The 21993-nt window shown below is 44.5% G+C and overlaps 2 protein-coding genes across 2 annotated transcripts in view; one reads left to right on the forward strand and one right to left on the reverse strand.

Moving 5' to 3' along the window:
* DOCK7 (dedicator of cytokinesis 7) overlaps positions 1 to 21993 on the reverse strand; it is a 91783-nt gene that overhangs the window by 45408 nt on the left and 24382 nt on the right. Inside the window, exons 9-15 of the mRNA XM_039711825.1 lie at positions 21219 to 21368; positions 20410 to 20490; positions 19208 to 19373; positions 18431 to 18573; positions 16842 to 16935; positions 15943 to 16105; positions 151 to 268 (exon numbers count right to left, since the gene is read on the reverse strand). Of these exons, the coding sequence (XP_039567759.1) occupies positions 151 to 268; positions 15943 to 16105; positions 16842 to 16935; positions 18431 to 18573; positions 19208 to 19373; positions 20410 to 20490; positions 21219 to 21368 (915 nt within the window). The remainder of the gene's footprint in view (positions 1 to 150; positions 269 to 15942; positions 16106 to 16841; positions 16936 to 18430; positions 18574 to 19207; positions 19374 to 20409; positions 20491 to 21218; positions 21369 to 21993) is intronic.
* Positions 5691 to 15197, forward strand: ANGPTL3 (angiopoietin like 3). Its single transcript, XM_039711388.1, has 7 exons — positions 5691 to 6255; positions 7352 to 7462; positions 8241 to 8358; positions 9049 to 9165; positions 10316 to 10411; positions 12028 to 12288; positions 13742 to 15197. The coding sequence occupies exons 1-7, from the start codon at positions 5758 to 5760 to the stop codon at positions 13921 to 13923; spliced, it is 1383 nt and encodes a 460-aa protein (XP_039567322.1). The 5' UTR covers positions 5691 to 5757; the 3' UTR covers positions 13924 to 15197.

A 21993-nucleotide genomic window follows, 5' to 3' on the forward strand; every position in this document is an offset into this window, starting at 1 on the left:
ACAAACTCTACACAAATGCACTCTTTGCTCTGAAATACCATTTTCTATTCCTCTGTACTCGTTCTTTTGAAATGCATTTCAGTGAGGTTTTCAGGCAGGGGTTTCCTGCCTGCCAGCAGTGCTCTGCCCTTCCCACGGAGCCCCCCTCACCGGCATGGCATTGCTGGGATCCTCTCCATACATGAACTGCACTTTCACTGTGATATTCCTGGCAGATCCCTGGCGGTTGGCGAAGTTAAGGCTCTGTGGATACACGTAAAGGAGGTTCCTGCAAGAGACAAAGGCAGCAGGTGATGAGAGGGGTCACACCTTCATTAACGCTGTTATTTAAACCTCTGTGGAAAGGATCACAGTGAAGGGGTTGACATTTTCTCTTCTCTCAGATGCAGTGCACACCCAGACAAACAATTTGTCTTTGGTAATGACTGACCCCTTATTTCAGACATCAAGACACATTCTTAAACTCTCATCATATTTCGAAACAGTTCTTGTTTGGAAGGGTACTTGGAAACTCCATCTAAAAATTTCCCAATGATTCTACAATCTGAGAAGTTCAAGTGGAAAGAAAACCTTTATTTACTTCTACTTTATATACTTTATTTGCTCAACATAGAGCAGCTGGTTTCTGTTAAACACCTTCCTTCTTGTGGCCTGTCCCTTTTTTTTTCTTTTCTTTTTTAAATCTCCTGACATCAGGATAACTTCAGGTTACATTTCTGCTCTGAGAATGGATTAAACTAAATGGATACATGTAGCTTCAGGTAATGACAACACTCCCAGGTAGCTAAAGAACTGTTTCAAAATTTGAAGTAATACAGTGCTCATCACATCCACAGGGAATGTGGCAGGACATAATGGGAGGAAATTGCAGCACAGGAGATTTAGGTGAGGCACAAGGGAAAATTTTCTGGCTGTAAGGAGAGTTTAAGCAGTAGAACAAATTGCCTTGGAGGGTGTGAAACCTCCATTTTCTGGTGGTTTCTCAGGACAGGTGAGGCAGACACTCTCCAGCTGGGTTTAAAAACAACCTCAACCTTCGCTGGGCAGGGGACACATCCTGGAAACCCCTTCCAGTCCCATTCTCCAAGTCTCTGATTACTTTAATAGCCATGAGAGATGTAAAATTCTGCAGTATTTTCTGTCCTCCGAGCCCTGCTGGGCCCTTGCCAACAAGGTGAAAGTTGGATTCACACTTCATCAGCAAAACTGTCCACTACAAACCCCTACCTGTCCTTTGCGCAAGTAATTTAGATCTACACAAAGCTCCTTGATGTTCTTGTAAAGACAAAAAAAAAAAAGCAACATCCCTCACAGACTGTTCCACCTCAACACTCAGTTATTTAGAGGAAATGAATGTTCTTTTGCTGCCAAACAAGTCTAAATGTATGAATTGTTACACATATTTTAAAAAGCCAGCCTGGAAATCCCCATTCCACCTCCCACACAGCCCTGCCCAGCACACCAGCACCATCCTCCTTGGCCAGCCTGGCTCCTGCAGCTCCAGCCAGGGGATCCAGCAGGGATGGTTCCATGGGAGCTCAGGGAGGGCTTCAAGAGCTGCCTCCAGCTCCCAGGGATGAAGGACTGGCACGCTGAATTCTGCCCAAACACTGCAGAACTAACAGCCTGGCTTGTGAGGCAAGAGGAAAAAGAGGTTCCCTTCCCTCTGGGAACTGTTCCGTGGGTCTGAACACAATTTGTGAGTGGTTTCCAACTGTTCCTTATCCCACAGAGACAACAGATGCCAGATGGGCTCAGAAGTGAAGTGAGGAGCACAGCAGGACAACTTTTAAGGTGTAATAAAACAGCTGCTGTCGAGTGCTGGCAGCAGGAGGTTGGTATCAAAAAGAGTCTTTTTTGGATTCTCAGGAGGGCAGTAACTCAGGGAAGGTACCTGGTGCCTTTTAGATGCCAGGAGCTTCCAAAACACCTGCACTGGTGGGACACACTCCTGGAGCAGCAGCTGCAGAGGGAGGCTGCCCTTGGCTGCCTGAAATGGCACTAATGACAAGATTTTGGCCAATGAATCCCACCCAAGGCCTTGGTTCTGATGGCAATTCCATCTGCTCCCCAAACAGTCCCACCTACACAGCCACAGCCAATGCTGATCCTAAGGAATTCCCCAGGAGCAGTCCAGCTCCAGGGACATTTGGGGCAGCCTCATGAACCAGGCTCTGCTTCACCCCTGCAGGCAGAGGAATAAGCTTAGCAGGCAAGTGGGAATTTCTTCCCTCTCAAGTCCTTCATGGTGAATTAAGTTTTGGAATCCCATCCCCACTGGTCACTTTGCCAAATCAACGCTCTCCTACTATTTCAGAGGGGGCCAGGGCCATTTTTGTGACTCTCCTAAATTACTTTGTTCTGCCATGAATACATTTGCTGCTTGATGTTCTTTTAAAATGAAAATGGATATGAAAATTTACTCTAAAATGTACCTTGCTCATAAAAGTTTTATTAAGTATTATTAGTGCTTAAGAGAAAGATTTAAGGTATTTGTGAAGCCAGGCTACAGGATCCCTATATTAAAGGCAGGCTTATGCAAAGGATTGATTTATGCTGAGGATAGGGGGAAGGTTGTTCCCTCTCCACTGCTTTTCAAGCCCTCATTAAAGGGCATTTCACTGGGAAGAAGCTCTTATGGGATTTGAGATGCACAGATCCCACTGCAACGGGGGACAGGGGATGTTCCCCCTGTTCAGGCAGCCTCCCATTACAGGCATCTTCCCTTTGTGAAAAACTTACATAGAAAAAGGGGAAAAAATGCCCAGCTGGCAAATCAGAATGTGATCCCAAATGGAAAAATCCTGCTTGACCTTAGCACTGGTCAAGTCAGGTTGGAACCCTGGTTTGGGCTGGAAGGGATGTAAAGATCACATCATTCCACCCCCTGCCATGTCCAGGGGCACGTTCCACTGTCCCAAACTGCTCCAAATCCTGTCCCACCTGTCCTTGGACACTTCCTGGGATGGGGCAGCCACAGCTGCTCTGGACAAACTGTGTCAGGGCCTCACCACCCACACAGAAATTAATTTATTCCCAGTATCTAATCTCATATAGACCCACTCTCTTTCAGGTTAAAACCATCACCTCCAGCCCATTGTCCCAAGTCCCTCTCCTGGAGCCCCTTTAGGCACTGGAAGGAGCTCTAAGTTCTTCCTAAAGCCTTCTCTTCTCCATCCCCAGCTCTCCCAGCCTCTCTTCTACCCCACATCATTAAAAACCTCACATCTTCCTGTCTAAACACAGCCATGGAAAGGGACTGATGGCTGAAAAAATGACAGGAACATTATAAATGTCTTGATTTTGATCAATCAAAGTTTCAGGCAGGAGTTTTAAAGGGCTTGTGTTTGGAGCTTTTATTAAAATGCCACGCCAAATATATGCAATGCTTATCCTATTATCTCAAACAGATCTCAAAAGTACTTCTACTTCCATGAAATAAATTGCTAAAGAGCAAAGGCTTCCCAAGCCATGGAAATAATGGCACCAGGCACTCCTCTAAATATTTATATAATATCATTGCAGCCATTTTGCAAAATCCTTCACAAAGGTATTAAAACATTAAGAGCTGCTCCTAACTCTTACAATCAAAATTCTATGAATGAATTTTCTTATTATGAAAATTTCCCTTTTCAGTAAAACCCAGAGACCTTTCCCTTTGCTTTATTCCTACTATAAAAAACATTTAAAGCCCATATAATCAGGGTCACCCAGGTGCATGAAAGATCTTCAGGATCATGTTTGTTCCATACATCTTTTCCTGACAACTCTCAGAGGCAGGATTCCCTCTCAGGGTTTCCAAAGCTCTTGAATTTTATGGTTTAGTCATGCCAGAAGCTTTCCTCCTCTCTGCTTTTCTGTGTCCCACTTTTCTTCTGGACTCTGGGACTGTTGTGACATCTAGGGGTGCTCTGTAGTGAGTTTAGCACTGCCTGACTTCATGGCCTTGGCATTAATATGGAGACGTGCTTGGCAGCTAATTAGTGCTTCATTAATATTTGACATCAGGCCTTTGGCTGCCTTTTCCCTTTGGAAAACAAACCTTTCCCACAGGTAGTGTCTGCCTGAGCAGCACAGGCAGCACATGGGACATAAGCTGTAGAAACCTGGCAGAATGTCTGATCCCAGTTGTTTGGTAATTGCTATTTCTTCAGTAACTCCCTATATTTTTCTGAAGACTAAGACAAGAAGAAAGATTTTTGGGAGGTGATGGGGTTAGGAAGAATTCAAAATAAACCAGAAAGTTTTCTTGCATTAAATAGTTAAAAAAGAAAATGATTCATTTGAAACCACATAAAACCAGAGCCACTTAAGTACTGTGAAGTGGACTGAAGAATGTCTATACATTTGTTTTGGGTTTGTTTTTTTTTTCAATTTTATAACCAGTTCTTCAAGTTTTGCAGCCCAAAATCCCTGTGTCAGATGCCAGAGAAACAATTCAAAATTGTTTTTTTGAAGGAATCCCTATTCTGCCCGGAGCTGGGCCTGATCATCTCCCTGCTTCTGCTCTTTTTCCATACTCCAGGTACTCCCAGTAACTCTCATCCCAACCAGACTGCCACAAAATATTCCCCAGCAATTAATGTGAGATCTAAAATACTTTCACAGTACTTATTTGTGGATGGGAAGGTTATCTGTGTATTACCAACCCCTGAGCACACAAAAAATTCAACATATGTGGTAAAAATTTCATTTTTTAAACATTTTTTTCTATGGATGCTTCATATCATATGTGCACATGTACATCAACAACACAACAAAAAGTCCAGGGGAAGAATTTCTAAACATACAAGAATTTAGCAAAAACCTGAAAACTCTCCAAAGCACATTGCGCAATGTTTGATTTTGATTTCTTGGATTGCTATGAATGAGTCCAGAAAGAGAAATACCTTTGACTCACACTACCAAAAACCCCATGTTTCCATGCAGAGACCCACTGCAGAACTGGGCATTTATTTCAGAGCACTTGCAGCCTTTCTGTATGCAGTGTGAATCTTAAACAGCAAAAAGAATGCTAAGGTGAGAAATGCAAGTGAGTTATTATTTATCTCACCCACCTCTGCAAAGCAGCTCTTAAAAAATAAGTTTTATATGGTGTAAATTACTGCACAAACCTTAACACAGCAGAATCACATCCAGGCAATCTCTGGACCTAATTCCCTCTTTCTCACTTAATCTGGGCTCGATGACAAGTAAATCCACTGCAGCACAATGAGTTACATCAGAAAACGGCCTGAGATGAAAATCAAGTTGTGTGAATCATCTGGGAATATTTTGCCCTTCCACAGCTCATCAAGGAGCTTCACAACCTGAACATCCAGCACTCTTAAACATGGTAAAATCCTTTCACACTCCTGAGGCACTAAAGGGAACCAAACAACACAAACAAGGAGCAATTTAAGCCCTCACCAAGATTATGACCCACAATTAACCTATTAAAAAGAGCTGTGTGAAAAACACCGTGTCATCAATAACATCTTACACCAGAAGGCCTGGCAGATGGAAAAGTTCAGAACCAGTTTAATCAGCAACGTGCCCGTCTCTCAATTTTATCTTCCCAGGTACCAACCTACATTCAGGAGGGGTTACACTCGTTCAAACACACACAGCTTAATGATCAACCCGCTGCTCTGCCTCTCCTAAAATGAAGAGGAGTATAAATAGATCAAGTTCTGCAACCCAGAACAGCCACAGAGCACGAGCTGTCACTGGGGAAAGCCTCTGCATCCTGAGCAAAGAGAGCCAAGAGCAGCAAACATGAAGATCATTCCAGTTTTACTATTCCTGGCCCCCCTGGCTCTCCCAGCTGCAGCTGACAAGGATTTTTTCTCCGTGGGTTCGGCCGGATCTCCCGAAACGAAATCGAGATTTGCGATGTTGGACGATGTCCGAATCTTGGCCAATGGGCTCCTCCAGCTGGGGCACGGCCTCAAAGACTTTGTGCACAAGACCAAGGGGCAGATGAATGACATCTTTCAGAAACTCTACATTTTTGACAGGTCCTTTTACGAGCTCTCCCTGCAAACCAGCGAAATCAAGGAGGAAGAAGAACAGCTCCGGCAAACCACGGCCAGGCTGCAAATCAACAACGAGGAGATAAAGAACCTCTCCCAGGAGATGAACCTGAAGATTGAAGACCTCATCCAAAACAAAATCCAGCTGCAGGAGCAAGTGTGGGGACTGGAGGACAAGGTCACCAAACTGGCCATTTTCCAGCCTTCGGTGCAAGAGACAAAAGAAATTTCTTCACTCAAAGTAAGTGACTTGTGAAAGGCCCTGACACACTGAGCCAAAATACACTGCAATGCCATCATCAGTAATTGTGCAACAGAAGCTCATGCTTCCCCTTGCTCCTCACTGGAGTACTAGTCTGATTTCTTGAGAAAGAAATCACTGTAATAACCTTAAAAAAATCACTCTCTTACTCTGACACAATGTTAATTTTGCAGTAAAATTCTCCAGAGAAATCAGTGAAAAAATTGTGAAATTATAAAGCTCTGTATTATTTTCAGTATTGATTTGCAAATCGATTGTAAGGAATTTTGTCATCATAATGATAAAAGAGTTTTGCAATCAGGAAAATTATAAGATTCTCAAGCCCATGGGTTTGGACATCACCAACTTATCCCAAATCAATCCAGTAGGAATTTTCTACACTGCCTGCTCAGTGTAGAAAAAAGGAGCTTAAACCTTTGAGAGGTGCATGTATAGCACCTGTAGGACCTCCAGAACCAAAGAACCCTACAGGTATTAATAAAATTAATATGCTAATCATGCAAGCAGTTAGGTGGTTATAAGGCTTTCTATAGAAAAGGAAATATCAACTGTATTTTGCATAAGTATAAAAAGGCTAAGCATTTTGTATGGGAAAATACTGGATGTTTGTGTCAAAGCAAAAAGATGAATCCTGATCTCTGAAATCCCAAGCTGATACTCTAAATGCTGGGAATTTTTCCCTTTTTTGATCAGTGCCATATATCTAGTTTGAATCAAGGGCCGATTCCACAGAACATAATTGTTCTGGATGTGAAAAGGGAAGGAAAACAGCCATTTAAAAAGAGTCTATAAAGCTGCCAGTAGTTTATCTCCAAAAAATGGGTGTTTGCTCCAGAAGCAAAGAAATGTTTCAATTTAGAGGCAAAGTAGGTAAACCCTTGGAGATGGACTTTGATGATCCTAGTGGGCCCCTTGCAGCTAGGGATATTCTAGGATTTTCTGGAAAAGGAAGGGAACGTTCAGTGGTTTGTGCCTCTCAAAACTGGCCCCAGGACAAGAGTTACAGAGGCAGCACCACTGCAGAAGGTCTTCTGCTGCTCCTAACCCTCCTCCATCCTCCCCTCCCTGTGCCCAGGCCTTTGTGGAGCAGCAGGACAACGACATCAAGCAGCTGCTGAGAATCGTGGAGGACCAGCACGTGCAGCTGGACAGGCAGCACAACCAGATCCTGGAGCTGGAGGACAAGGTACAGGAACCACCCCTGCTCATCCTTCCATCTCTCCTGACACTGAGGGAGCTGAGGCTCCCACCCTGGGGGCAGGCTCCCCTTGTTGAGTTTGGGGTGCAGAGGAAGGTGGGGACCATTCTGAGCTACCTGTTTTGGGAGAGGCTGCAGTGCAGCTTTGAGACCTTGTCTCTCAACACCAGGCTGCTGCATTTCTGACTGCTCATTTGGGTTGTTTTTTTTCCTCTTATTATCTATCACGTTATTGCTCTTCCCTTGGTCTGGAAGTCTCATTGCTCTCTACCTCCTTCTTAATTTCCAAAATCCACTTCCAGAGTGGAAGTCCAACATGTATCACTGTAATACAGCACAACCAGCACGATCAGGTTTAATTTGTTCTGAGAGGAAAATGCATTTCAGCCTAAGGAACTGTGGGTTCTGTCCTCCTCAGCTGTTGGTATTATTTGTCTAAGTTATGTCACCTGAGGAAATAAGCTAACCTGTTTGCCCATTAAAAATTATTATTAAATAAGTTAAATCTGTTTGCCCATTAAGGTGCACCACAAGAGAAGGGGTCATTTCCCCCCCTCATGAATTCCCCCTGTCAGAGCAGTGGCACAGCAATCCCACACCTGAAATCCACCCACGTGGAGCTGCAGTTATTTTTATGTGGTAAATTGGGTATTCCACAGGGCTACACTCTCCAGAAAAATTATTCTCTGCATGACATTGTCTTGGTCCATGAAACTCATCATTCCAGAGCCTTGGGAAGTTAACAGTGTAATTATGGCTCTTCCAGCTAAACCACATCGAGCTGCTGGAGCTGCTGGAGAATTCCTTCCTGGGGGAGCAGCAGGAAGCAGAGCCCATCCCCTCTGCTGTGCACAGGCCCACGGCTGGGACATACAGAGCTGATGGTGAGACCCCATCCCTGAGATGTGACCACAGCATGTGCTGCCTTCCCACCACCCCCTGGGACAGCCCTGGATTGCTTTGTAGGAGCCAACGACTAAAAGGAGAATTTTTTCATGTTATACACTGGGCTGTGGGAAGGAATTAGATTTCCTTCTTTGGAAAAAATGTCATTATCTATTTAGCCCCACTCCAGCTGTACTTGTCTCTGGGGTGACACACAGGAACAATGTCCAAAAACCCAGTAACAGGATCCATTCCCCTCTTGTAAACATGCTGTGACCATGCTTTCACCCATGCCTATCTTGTGGAACCTGAACAGAGAACTCATTTCCTTCACACTGGCTAATTATAACATTTAGGAGTCCTTTCTTTGAAGTTGAAAGCACTGATGAAGTGTTGCAGTGAGCATGGTATTTACTAGGATCTTTACAAGGGGTAGGAAAGCCCATTTGCCAGAGTCTAGTCTTAGGCCTTAGAAACTTTCCAAAATGCTCCAAACTAAAACCCTGCCTAACTTAAAAAATACAACCTATGCACACCTTGGCAGCTGCACTACTATGCCCAAAGCAGTCTGCCCGTGCCATGATGTTTATTGCAAAATGGAATTACCAGTATGACCATTCCCATTTTTTTCTCTGCCCTCAGCTCAGCACAGCCCAAGCAGGATTTCTAACAGGCTGTTTGCTCCCCAGGTGCTGCTGCTGCTGACTGCACTGCCCTCTACCACAGCGGGGTGCAGGCCAGTGGGGTCTACACCATTCAGCCCAATGGCTCAGAAGCTTTCAATGTCTACTGTGAAATGAAATTTGGTAAGCGTTGTGCCAGCAACAGTCTAATTTTCACAGAAATATCTTCCTCTAAGCAAACAACTTTGTCTTCTCCCAAAGCACACCAAAACTTATGATCTATGTATCCTCTTGACTTCTCTTAGTGGCCTGTCTGCTCTAAATCAGGTTTCCCATATCCTGAAATACCTTATCACTGCTCTCATCCTTTACTCCCCTCTTGTTTATACTGAGGAAAGGACATTCAGTCGTGTGACATAAATTAAGGATACCCAAATTCCAAACCCCTTTAGCTAGGCAATGAAAATGGTCATTATAAAACCCATTACAGGGCAACCATGAATGCATTTCCCAAAGAAAAGCAAACAATTTGCTTTTACAAAAGTAAAATTTTGTTCTTTAACAGGCTGTACTTTAGACTGAGCCAAACACCTTGAGAAGTGAGTCCTGGGACAGGATTCCTGTGCCATATTTGGATGGCTCAGCAGCTAGGAACACAAGTGCCATGTCACCTTCCTAAGGAACCCAAATTTGTTCCTTTTGTCAGCGGAATCACCCACAGCTTAGCCCGTTCCCTCCTTCCCTGGTTCCTCTGCACCCCCCAGAGCTGCTCTGTGCCTGCCCCACATCCCTTCCCATGCCTCAGAGAGCTGGGGAACATGTGGGGCCACCTCACGTGTCTGGATGTGCAAACACAACTCCCAGGGCTGCCCTCTGCACAAAGCTCCTTTGCTGACATTTGCTGGAGCAGCTGAAGTGAGGGTGTCATGACCTGGGCTCAGGGAAGACCCCCCTGGAGCTGCAGCCTGGACACAGCCCCAGCACCTCGGCCCTGCCCCGGAGCTGTGCCAGCAGCCAGCCACTATCAGCACTCTGAGCCAATGTCTGGGGCTCCTCTTATCTCCTCTTTATCAATTTCTCTGTCTCTCAGCCCTCATAAACAAGTGAAACCCAGTTAAGGCAGCCCAACAGAATAATTCTGTGAGAGGAGCCACCCTTGTGTGGCCAAGGACACTTGAAGGGTCCTGGGCTCTCTCCAGTTGGGCTCATTTGAATTCCCTTCATCAAGACCTCAATTAACTCATTCTACCCCAAAATGAGAGCAGCCCAAAGCACACTCAGGGACAGGGAATGAGGCCAAGGCCAAGCTGTGACTTATTTCCCCTTTTCACAGGCACATCCTGGACTGTTATCCAGAAGAGAGTAGATGGATCGCTGGATTTCAACCAAACTTGGGATGCCTACACAAATGGTTTTGGTGACCTCAATGGTAAATATTCCTTTTTTTATGTGTATCAATTGATTTGAGAAGCTGAATCTTCTTATGGAAAGAAAAGCAGACTAAACCTGCAAATAGCAGCTGACTGATTTATTGGAAATAGCAGGAAGTGCTTACTAGAACACATAACTCGTGAAATTCTCAAAGACATCCCTTCAAATGTATGTTTAGAAACTGAATCAAGGTCAGAATGCTTTAAACACTACTTCATCACGATTTCTCTCCTTATAAAAGCATCTCCCAAAGCATTTCAAATACACACAAAGGCAGACCCTCACAAAGTTGCTGTCACTACTTTCTCTGCCTTCCTGCAATCCTGTTACCCCTAAAACCACATCAATTTTTCCAGCCTCAGGAGAGCCCAAGGCTGCGTGTGCTCCCCAGAGCAAACACCTCAGGCTTCTCCAGCGTGGCCAATCCCCTCCATGGCTGGATAGGGTGAGGAAACACCCACGTTCCCCTGTTAATCATCAACTCCAAAGAATTTGTAGCACCAAGTGCTGCCCAACAGCCTCCTCATCCAGAATCTTCTTCTTGTTTTTCTTGTATGAGATGAGTGACCTCTTGTTTGGGAAACAGTCTGACTTTCTAACCATAGCACAGATCTAAACCTTGCCAAGGTGAGCAGCAATATTTACTTATTTCCACATCTTTTATAATAAAGAGCTGCTGTTCCTCAGCTTTGGGACAGGAGCTCCCAGCTGAGGCAGACTTCCAGCTGTGAAGTTTATCTGATCCTGCTGGATGCTTTAGTGGCTCCTTGATTGGTCTCCCAGTTCCCAAATACTGCACCAAGATGCAGCCAAATGTTTGCAGTGTTGGGTCTTACAGAGAATTTCACTGCTTTCAGCTATGTCCTCCTCAGTGCTCTGAGGTGATAAAATAAACCAGGTTACAGCTCCTAACCTGGAAATTAGGGAGTATTTTCCTCAGCTATGTCCTCCTCCGTGCTCTGCTGCACCTTCTGAGGTGATAAAATAAACCAGGTTACAGCTCCTAACCTGGAAATTAGGGAGTATTTTCTTCAAGCATCTTGTGCTCTATGGCTTTAAATGCCAGCTGTGTGCCTGGCACTCACATTCAGCCCCACTTTGTACATGTGGCAATTACCTGCACTGATAATAAGCTACTTAATGAATATAATATATGAAACCAATTAAACTAATGATCAGAGATTCCAGCAAAAGAAAAATTCCCTTTGTACAGGAGGGTGTTGAAACCCCAATTTGGTTCTGCAGCTCTTTCCTCCCAAAATGCAACAATTGCCATTAGGTTTTATGTATGTCACTGGCTTCATTTGTCACACATTCCAATTACACACCTCTTAAATGTCTCCAGCTCCCTCTCAGAGTTCCACACGAGGTGGGAAACTTAAAGGGGGAAGCTCCAGTTCATTTAGAACTCTTGCTTTTATTGATCATCAGTGTGCAATTAAGCAGAGGTAAACAAAAAGAATGTAGCAGCAGACCTCTGCAAAGATCAACAGTCCCCAAGACTCAAATCACTGATTTAATTAAAGCAATTAATAAAGCCTTTTAAATACTGTATTTTCACACACACTACCTGCAGGCTATCCCTAAAACCATCTCTTCCCTCCACGTTTGCAGAGGAATTCTGGCTGGGCCTGAAGAAGATCTACTCCATCACCCAGCAGGGGAATTACCTGCTGCGGATCGAGCTGCAGGACTGGAGAGGGAACAGGAGGCACATCGAGTACAGCTTCAGCCTGGGGGGCCCCAGCACCAACTTCACCCTGCAGCTGTCCAGGATGTCGGGGAGCATTCCCAACGCGCTGCCCGAGCACGCCCAGCTGCGCTTCTCCACCGGGGACACGGCCAGCAGCTCCAGCTGTCCCCAGAGCCACCCAGGTACGGCCCAGGGCACGGCAGCTGCTCTGCCCCACCCGCACTGCACCCTGGAGGGCAGGGCTGGGAGCTCAGAGCTCATCCTGGGGTGCTCCCCGGGAGAAAAGGAGTCTCAGGGGAGTGATCTTGAGTGATTCTGTGAATTCTGTTTCAACCCTGACATTTTCCACTATCCCAGGTTGCTCCAAGCCCCATCCAGCCTGGCCTTGGACACATCCAGGGATGGGGAATCACAGTCTCTCCAGACAACCTCTGCCAGCCCCTCACCACACTCACAGGGAAGAATTTCTTCCCAATATCCCACCTAATCCTGCCCTCCTGTGCAAACAACCAACACCAGAAACAGAACAGGCAGCACAGGCTGAAATAACCCCAGGATGAGATTCCAAACTCTGAAGCAAAGGGCTGTTCCTCCTCTGATGCCTGGCCTGGTGTGACAGCCCCGGGCTGGGTTGTTTGATCCCTTTTTGCAAAAAATTTAAAGACAAACTGACTTCTAACTCCATTTAGGCTACAACCCAAAAGCTAATAATGAGTGAGTTTCCATTCAAAGGCAGATTTTAGCTGCTTGTCATATATACACAATATAATCACTCTCAAAAGAGCAAGAGATACAAGGCTGAGGCCATTTCTCCTTGGAGATAATTTGGTTAAAGGGTTCTTAATTAAGAACCCTTAAACTCTTTGTAAATCTCTGATTTACAAAGCTTTTATGTTTGCCAGTTTATAGCAGAAAGCAAACAACTGAAGGAGCAATTAAATGATTAAAGCACAGGATACAAAATTGTCCTCCAGCCACCTGCTCCATGCATCAAACACTTTGTACATCATCCTAGACATTCTTGAAAATTATGGATGCCTGAAAGAATGCCAAGAGGGGCATCTGATGTCCAGGGAAGGGCCCCTCAGGACAAGGATATTGAGGGGCTGGAGCATGTGCAGGGAAGGGAATGGGGCTGAGAAGGGTCTGGAGCAGCTGAGGGAGCTGGGAAGGGGCTGAGCCTGGAGCAAAGGAGGCTCAGGGGCCCTTGTGGCTCTGCACAGCTCCTGCCAGGAGGGGACAGGGCTGTGCTCCAGGGAACAGGGACAGGAGCAGAGGGAACGGCCCCAAGTGACACCAGAGGAGACTTAAATTGATTAGAGGGAAAGTTTCTTCATGGAAAAGGTTCTCCAGCCCTGGCACAGCTGCCAGGGTGGTGGAGTCCCCATCCCTGGAGGGATTTAAAATCCAGACAGGTGTGGCCTTTGGGGACATGGGTCAGTGGTGGCCTTGGCAGTGCTGGGGAATGGCTGCACTCTGTGACTTTAGAGGACTTTCCCAACCCAAACAAATCAGTGATTTGGGAATCCTGGGTAGATGCCAGTTTAGCTGGAATTTAGGGTCTAAAGCAGCTCTGTGTTGCAAGGAGGAGCTGTTTGCTCTGCCACAGACTGACATGGCCACGTTTCTCCTCAGGAGGCTGGTGGCACAGTGAGTGTGAGGAAACCAACCTGAACGGGAACTACGTCACGCCAAGGTCCAGGGGAAGGCTGGACAGAGGAAAAGGTTTGTACTGGAAGCCTAAGAAAGGAAGATACTACCTGCTCAAGTCAACCAAAATAATGATCCACCCAACAGACTTGAAAAGCTTTGACTGAGTGCTCAACCTGCTGCATTTTAACTCAGAACAAGCACAATGAACTTCACCACACCAAAGGACTTGATGCTGTGTTTACCAACAGATGCCATGTCCCAATCCATGCCCTGCATGGAATTTCTCCAAAACATAAACCTGAGGCATCTGAGATGGTCTTACAAAATGTCTGGTGAGTATTGTCATTCCTTCAAGCCCCAATGTCAACATGCTGCAACTTTTTGTGGAGCTTTTCCTTCCCCACAGGGCAATTCTAATGCCTAGAAGCCAACCTGTCACATATTGGATAATATTGTTTGGGGGAATGGGTTTTCAGGCTGTGCATTCCCTTCTGGGTTGTGTAGTAGGGAAAACAAAAAGTGTTTTCTGGTAACAAAGGGCTGGCAAAACCCTATGGAAAACATTTAGGGGGAACAAAAAGAAATTTTGTTTCTTGAAGTAACTAACTGAATGTTTGGTTCATGTTTTTGTTGTGGAATGTTTTAGGAGCAAATTAAAGATGGGTAATTCCTCGTTTTAGGGCACTGGGTATTTCCAGACAGTTTTCCCAGGAGTGCAGCTGAGGCAAATCCGTGCTCTGTGGAGCTCTGCAGGTGTGTCACACACAGGGGGCAGAGCAGATCCTGCTCCTCGGGATCCCACAGATCCCACAGGGCACCTGCACAGCTGGGGCTGCTCACTGCAAGTGAGGAGCCAAACTTCACTGAAAGGAGGAAGAGATCTGCTCTCCTCACCTGAAATGAATCAGAGCCAAGCCTTTGTGACCTTTCAGTCCAACCAGCTAAGGAATTAAACAAACAACCAAGTGAGCACACACCAAAACACTTTTCACTTAGGGAACAGCTGCTCCAATGGGGTCAAGGGTGCCACCCCACAAACCCAGCAGGCACAACCCATGGGACAGGGCTGGTCCAGCTCCTGGGGACACTCACATGTTGAACTTCAGCTGCAGAACACGGAGTGACAGCCTTGGGCTGGGCCTGGAAGTGCAGACTGACAAAACCCCAGTCCTGCAGTTCCCTGAGTCATATTGACTTGTTTATCTTCCCCAACCCTTGTACAGTGCGGGTTTTTTATCTCAGCACAGGAAATGGTTTTGGTTGCCATTTGTCAGAGTGAAACCCCATGAACAGAATGTGTCAATTACAGAAATGCTGCAAAAAAATCCTTTTCCTTCTCATGGGTTTGTAACAGAGATGAGATCATGCAGTGTTGCTTATTTGTACTGGTTTACTGTAATGTTAAATTACCTGTCCAATAAATAAATAGACAAACAAATAAATGGCTGAGACTTTTCAAAATACAGGATATGGAACTCGACTAAACCCTTCTTGCAAGCTTTGATTTATAAAAACCTGTTTTGTATCTAAATTTAAATAAAGGATTTGCTAAGTTGGTGAAATTACTCAGCCGATGAAGACAATTCCACCCAGCCATGTAATGTCTTCAAAGATACTGTGAAAAAGCTTTAAATTAATAATGGTACATAATGTAAAGAAATCTGGTCCCAGCCTGGATTGTGTTATAGAAAGATTATTGTTTCCCAAGATATTTAGAAAAATTTCCTAATTTTCAGCGATTCAGAGGATTTTTTGTCAAGTATTGTAAACAAAGAAATTGCCTGGAAACCAAAATGGAAATATGAACAAAGAGATTATGCATTTTCAATATTTCTAACCCTTGCTTTAAAGAAAAAAAAGTCATTGAAAGTGACATAAACCAATAGGAGAATAGTGACTTTAGCAAAGGAAAAAAACCTACATAAAACTGAAAATAATTTAACACAATGGAGAAATGGAGAAACCTCTCCTGTGTTCTTATTCACAGCCAAGTTTGATGCAAACCTGTCTGTCCCTCCCCAGCTGAGCCTTGCCTGCTGTGTCAGCCTGAGCCCTTCCCATGCCTCTGGCACAGCACCTCTGCCCATCAACCAAATTTTGCAACAAGTCTGCTGATAAGGGAGGAATTTCTACACTTGCCAGTCCCAGGCCCTGGAAAGTGAAATGAATTTCCAAACTCTGACCTGTATGTGGTGTTTGGAACGTAGACATCCCTGGCAGGGAACTCCAGGATTTCTCTGGTGGGTCTGACTCTGCTGTCTGGGTAAAGCTTGACCTGCAGCAGCTCTGGGGTTAGACAGTAGTGGGGGTTCTCTGGAGCTGGAGATATGTCTATCTTCAACTGAGCTGCAAGAAGAAAAGGGTTTTATTCATTAATAAATGGAAATTAATTTTTAAAAGCACAGTTGTGCTAAACCCTGGCACCCAGTGCCACATCCAGTCAGTTTTTAAACACATCCAGGGATGGTGACTCCACCACCTCCCCAGACAAACCATTCCAGAACTTTATCACCCTTTCTGTAAAAAACTTTTTCCTGATATCCAGCCTATATTTCCCTTGACACAGCTTGATTCTGTGTCCTTGCAGCCTTGGGAGAAGCTTGGATTGATGTGAAGCTACAACACACAGACATTAAATGGAAAATTCATGGACTTACGTTTCTATAGTTGTAGGAAAGAATGTGCCTTAAGTAAGAAACTGTATTGATAAGATGGTGAAGGGTTTATAATGCAGGGGTGTGGTTGTACAGAGAAAGCAAAGAGTTGAGAAGTTATAATAGAAGCATCTGTGTGTACAGATAGTAGCCCACTGGGTAAAAGTAGGAGTAAGTACTTCAGTGCAGTAGAAGTGAGTAAAGGTGATAGGTTAGAAAAGCAAAATACACCTTGTGGCCATTGGATTAGAAACTTATTTATTGCCTTGTAACAAAGAACTTGTGACTACTTTGAGCTATGGCCAACAGCTTGCTCCTTTAAAACCTCCCAGCCTGTGAGGCTGATGTTTGTGTGGGCAGTAAATGGTTCCCAGCCCCGTGGTGGTGCCATGCCCTCATCAGAAAGCAGAGACAATGACAGCTGGTACCTGTGATGGGCCTGAGCCTGCGCAGCACCGACGAGGGACGTCTCATGTCAGCCAGGAACTTGTACAGGTCCTCATCGCTCAGGCGATCCCCCTCCTGCTCAGGGTGCAACATTTGCTTACCCAAACTCCCCTCCAGGGCTGCCAGAGCGAACAAAGCCTCTCACCCCACAGGCTCTTCCCTCTGACAGCCAACTGGCCCTTCCCAGGACAAGGTGTTACCATTAACGCGTTAAATTACACTTCACTTCTCCATCCCTTCCCCTGCCTTCGTCCCTTATTAATCACCCTGACAGCTGCAGGAACTTTTAATTGAAAGCCTTTTCTCTCCCCATCAATATTATCTTTTTCCAAACTGGAAATGGCTGCTAAAAGGTTTCCCAAAAATACCCATTTTTTAGCAAGTGTAATAGTTAGAAAAAGAATCTGTCATTCAGGAGGTGATCCTCATTCCTTCTCCTCTGCCCTTCCTTTGGGATGAGCCCAGAACAGACTTATTTTCCAGGAAAAGTAGGAAGGGCAAGGAGTCTGTTGTCAGTCTTCCTCATGCCCATTCTAACAGCTCAGAGTTTTGCCAATTTTGGAAGTATTTCAGAAAATGGGACTCTGCCACCCAAAAGCAGAAGACACCTGATTTTAAAGGTAAGAAATCACACTATAAAAAAGAAAAAAAAAAGAAGCGAATGGAATAAGAAAAATACTGGGTAGTGTTCAATTAAATATACTGAACAGGAGAAAAGGAAGATAATAAATAATATGAAATTTAAAATCTTAAATTAATGTTTGGCAGTTTTTAAAGAACCAATTAAATAAAATGAGCTGCTTCAAAGTAAAAATAACCTCAACAAAGTAAATAAATACATGCGTTTGTAAATCATTACTAACTTAGAGACCAGTTTTTCTTTAACTAGATGTGACATTAGGCAAATTTTAGAAAATTTTCAGCTCATTACTTTTTGCTAAGCTTAACTAAAAAATTTGTTCCCTTTATTCATGTGTTCCACGGCTCAGGAAAATCCCAAGCTCTGGTGAGGAGGAGCTGCCACTCAGCAAAGCAGCACCACAAGCAGAATGCTTTGTTCTCCTCAGGGATCCCTGGATGTGTCCAGGGATCTGATGTCAACCTTAAATCACTCTGAGGAATTGCATTCACCTCTAGCAGAATTAATATACTATATAAATATTATGTAATATATAACTTAGAGAAGGTTTAGATTTGATATTAGGGAGAAAATGTTCCCTGGGAGGGTGGGCAGGCCCTGGCACAGGTGCCCAGAGCAGCTGTGGCTGCCCCTGGATCCCTGGCAGTGCCCAAGGCCAGGCTGGAGCACCTGGGACAGTGGGAGGTGCCCCTGCCATGGCAGGGATGGCACTGGATGGGCTTTAATCTCCCTTCCAACCCAAACCAGTCTGTTATTCCATGGTAATTGATAAATGACATAAACTGAATGCTGCTCCAAGTCTCCCTGCGACTGGGGAGCAGAAATCAAATTAATCCCAAATTAATCCCAAATTAATCACGCAGTGACCTCACACCACCCAATCCTTCTGTCCAAGAAATAACTCCTGGGTGAGCCCTTGCCCTGCCAGACCTGTTTGAAGAAGTTGGTCACTGTCAGCGTGGCTGGCCTGAAGCTGCTCAGGTTGCAGGCCTCGTCCCCACTCGTGGTCCTCTCCAGGGATCTCCTCCCGACGATGCTGGAATTCCGCCGCTCCGACCACGACCCTTTACGTTCTGCAAGACACAGCAGTGAGAAGGAATTAAAAATAAAGCAGAAAAACTACAGTCCAAGAGCCTGCTTTGGTCCCAAGCAGGATTCCTGGGGAAGGAAGAACTCCTTCCCTTAGAGCAGGAGGGAATGATGCCATAGGTGACAGAGAGGGGGTGATGCTCCCACTCCAGGCATTGGGAGGCTGTGGAGCACAGCTGACTCCTGCTCCCCTCCCAGCCACCTCACCCCAGTGCCTTCCTGCTGTTATAGAAGTCTTTATCATGCTGAGATTTATGTATTTCCCTTGCTCTGAAAGATGATGAAGCTGGCAGTTTTGGGGATGCTGAAGAGCAGTTTCGGATGAGCTATGTGGCTCGCAAAGATTAATCCACTCCTTTGGAAAATGTTCATCAGCCTGTAATGCTCCCTCAGTCTCACAAGCCTGGTTTTAAATAATATAACAGATGGTTTGCTAGTAAAATCCTTGAAAGATAAATCCATTTGTTATCATGGACTTTTCATGTTTAGTTCAACCATGACCCCAGACCATCAGGGTAGGGGGAGGAAAGCAATAAAAGGAGCAACAGCAGCTACAGGATATGAACCAAAACCTCTGGATTTGCCCACGTTCCCTCCTGCAGATGCCAAGTCCTGTACCTCCTGTGCCAACTTCAACTTCTGTGGAGTCTCTTTCCAAGCTGCCAGCACTGCTCACAATGTTCATGAGGTGAATGGCTGTCCAGGCAAAAGGCATCCGGTACTTCCCCAGTCTTTGGCAAAACTGCTCTGCCTGGCCCTTCAGTTTTTCCAACTTCTCCTTGTTCTGTGAAGAAAATATTCAGTCCAGGAGGTTAAAAGGAGAGGAACAGGGTCAAAGGTTCATTCAGCAAAATCACTGAGGAATGATGGTGTCTTTTCCAGCTCCCAATGATTTGTGTTTCTGTAGCACTTCCAGAGGAGGAGCAGCAAGTGTTGGGAAAATGCAACTCCTGCTTCCCAAAAGAGGCCACCAGAGGACAGTCAAAACAGTCTTTTATGTTCTTTATCCTCCTGAATAGCCTGGCAAACCCCAGTGAGCTCATCTGCCCACTGTTCCTTCAAGAAAATCTGAATTTGCCCCTGTGGAGGCTGAAAGGGCCTTTCCTATTGTGATTTTATGCAGGAGGTGCTCAGATCATCTGGAGTTGTGTGGGAAACTCAAAACACTCCTCAAATAAGTACTATCATACTCATTTTGTCAAGGAAAAAGGGGAATAAAAGAGGATTTTTCCATAGCTCTGCATGTTAAAGAGGAATTTTTAGAGCTTTGGGGAGGAAATAATTTATTAAGAGGTTGATTAAAAGGAACAAATCACCCAAATTTTTGGGAAATGGAGAGGCTGAGACCACAGGAAGGGCTGGAACCTCTGCTCTGCCCTTCACCCAGCCCTCATTATCACCCTCTGATCTCCACCTGGCCCAACCCACCTGCACCCCAAATTAGGAACCATTTTGGAGGTTCTAGAACCAGGCAGAAGTGATGGGGTTAAAGCTGCAAAAGCAGTGGAAAAGTTGCATTTTTTACTGCAAATTCCCATCCAAGACTGCCTTCCCTTGACCCTTTGGGACAGGGAATCACAGAGGACTGAGTTTGATGGGAACCACAAATCTCCCCTGGCAGCCACAGCATCTGCTGACCTTTAACTAGTCCACCCCAAAAAGGCATCAAGACTCAAAGGTCTTTGGCTCTTTTTTGGCCTTTAGAATGGGATTAATTCCTAATTAAAAATGGATCCTTTTAAAGACAGGAACAGTATCAACCATCCAAGGCAAAAGAAAATACATTTAATTTTTTATCAAAACACCAAAGAAATCCTTACCTTTGCTGCATCAGATTCTTTAAAAATCATGTAAGGCTCTGCACACTCCCCAATATCTCCCTGCTGTAAAACTTTTTCCAGCTGAGAAGGGAAAAGGAACCATTTTAAGGACATATATTAATAAACTGAACAAGGATTAATAAACTGAACAAGCACCAGGAAGGAGAAAACTCTTCCACAAGAGCTGCAGCCTGGTGAGTCCTTGTGTGAGAAGCATTTCTGCAGACCCCTCACACTGCCTGTGAACTGCAAATCTGTCCTGAACTCCCCTTCTGACCACAGGATGATTTTTTACCCAAAGTCCAGCCAAAAATCTTGGCTCAAACACCCACCTGAGCGAGCAACATTTGTGCATTCACTGAAACCAAAGGAGAGAACAGAGAATAACTTTTATTTTTGTCTACTTTAACCCAGGAGGGACCAATGCTGCATTTTATTTCAGTTATGGATCTCACTCTCTTGGCAATTTCTGCCCTAAATACATCTGAAAATCTGGCTGAGGGGCGTGTATCCTTCTTGAAATGAGATCCAGATCAATAGATATTTTTAAATCACTGACTTATCTGTCATTTTAAGGAGTCAGCACATTGCTTTATATGAAAACCAAGGTCAAGCCCCAGAAAACTGATTTATATCATCAAGAAACCTTTGTGCTCTCCCCAGCTTCAGTGCACTGAACTGGTTGTTACAAAGGAACTGAAGTGAGAATACTTGAAATAAAGCAGCACTGTTTACACTTCTGAGAACAAAATTTCTGTTTTACTTTAAATAAAAACCACAATAATTTCAATTTCCCTGGCATTTCTTACCTTTATTACTAGAAAGACATCTTGGGATGGGTAGGTGATAGAGAAGATGGCAGATCTGGCCAGGGTGGAAATGGCAGCAGGGGGCACATGAGGCCGAAGCATTCCCTTCATCTGCTCAGAGTTTAAATCAAAGTAGAAATTCTCTGAAATCTAAGGGAGAAATTGGGTAGTTGCAAGCGTTAGTTATAACTTTTTTTTGGTAAACTCTTCATTAACAATTTTAAATTGTTTTCAAATACATGTTAAAACTCCTTGTGTCAAACCATGTATAAAAAGAAATTTAAAAAGCCTTTTTGATAAAAAACCAAGGCAGGACAGTGAGAAAGGAAATGGAGGAAACAACACAAATAAAATTTCCTCTCAGGTGTGCAGCTCCATCACAGGATTAGGAATTACCATTGTTAGCTGAACTGAAAACACCAAAATATTTTTAAAAAAACAGAAAAAGTCAAACTAACACCCCCTGAAAGACAGACACTGAGCCTTCTGCCCTGAACCAGCAAATCCTTGACTGCAAAGCTTCAGAGCCAAAAAAGATGTGAGCAGGCTACCAACACCAGAGGTCACTAAAGAACTTACTATGTTAGAGCCAAAAAAAGGAGTAATGAGATGATAAAATTGGCTTATGAAATGTGATTTAAATATTAAACAAAGTTCACATAATATTCCACATACTCTCATCTACATAACTTAAATCTCAATGCATTAAATTCAAGTCTTAAAGAGATAAATGTCAAAATGCATATTTTTAACATTTTTCTCTCCACTACTGCTA

This window comes from Passer montanus, unplaced genomic scaffold, assembly GCF_014805655.1.
Source record: "Passer montanus isolate IOZ18808 unplaced genomic scaffold, ASM1480565v1 scaffold25, whole genome shotgun sequence".
Lineage (NCBI taxonomy): Eukaryota > Metazoa > Chordata > Aves > Passeriformes > Passeridae > Passer > Passer montanus.

Bases quoted from the DNA above. Each gene is read 5' to 3' on its own strand.
- ANGPTL3 (XM_039711388.1), top strand. From the start codon at position 5,758: ATGAAGATCATTCCAGTTTTACTATTCCTGGCCCCCCTGGCTCTCCCA. The intron at 7,463-8,240 runs GTACAGGAACCA...TGGCTCTTCCAG, and splicing joins TCCTGGAGCTGGAGGACAAG to CTAAACCACATCGAGCTGCT. The intron at 8,359-9,048 runs GTGAGACCCCAT...TTTGCTCCCCAG, and splicing joins TGGGACATACAGAGCTGATG to GTGCTGCTGCTGCTGACTGC.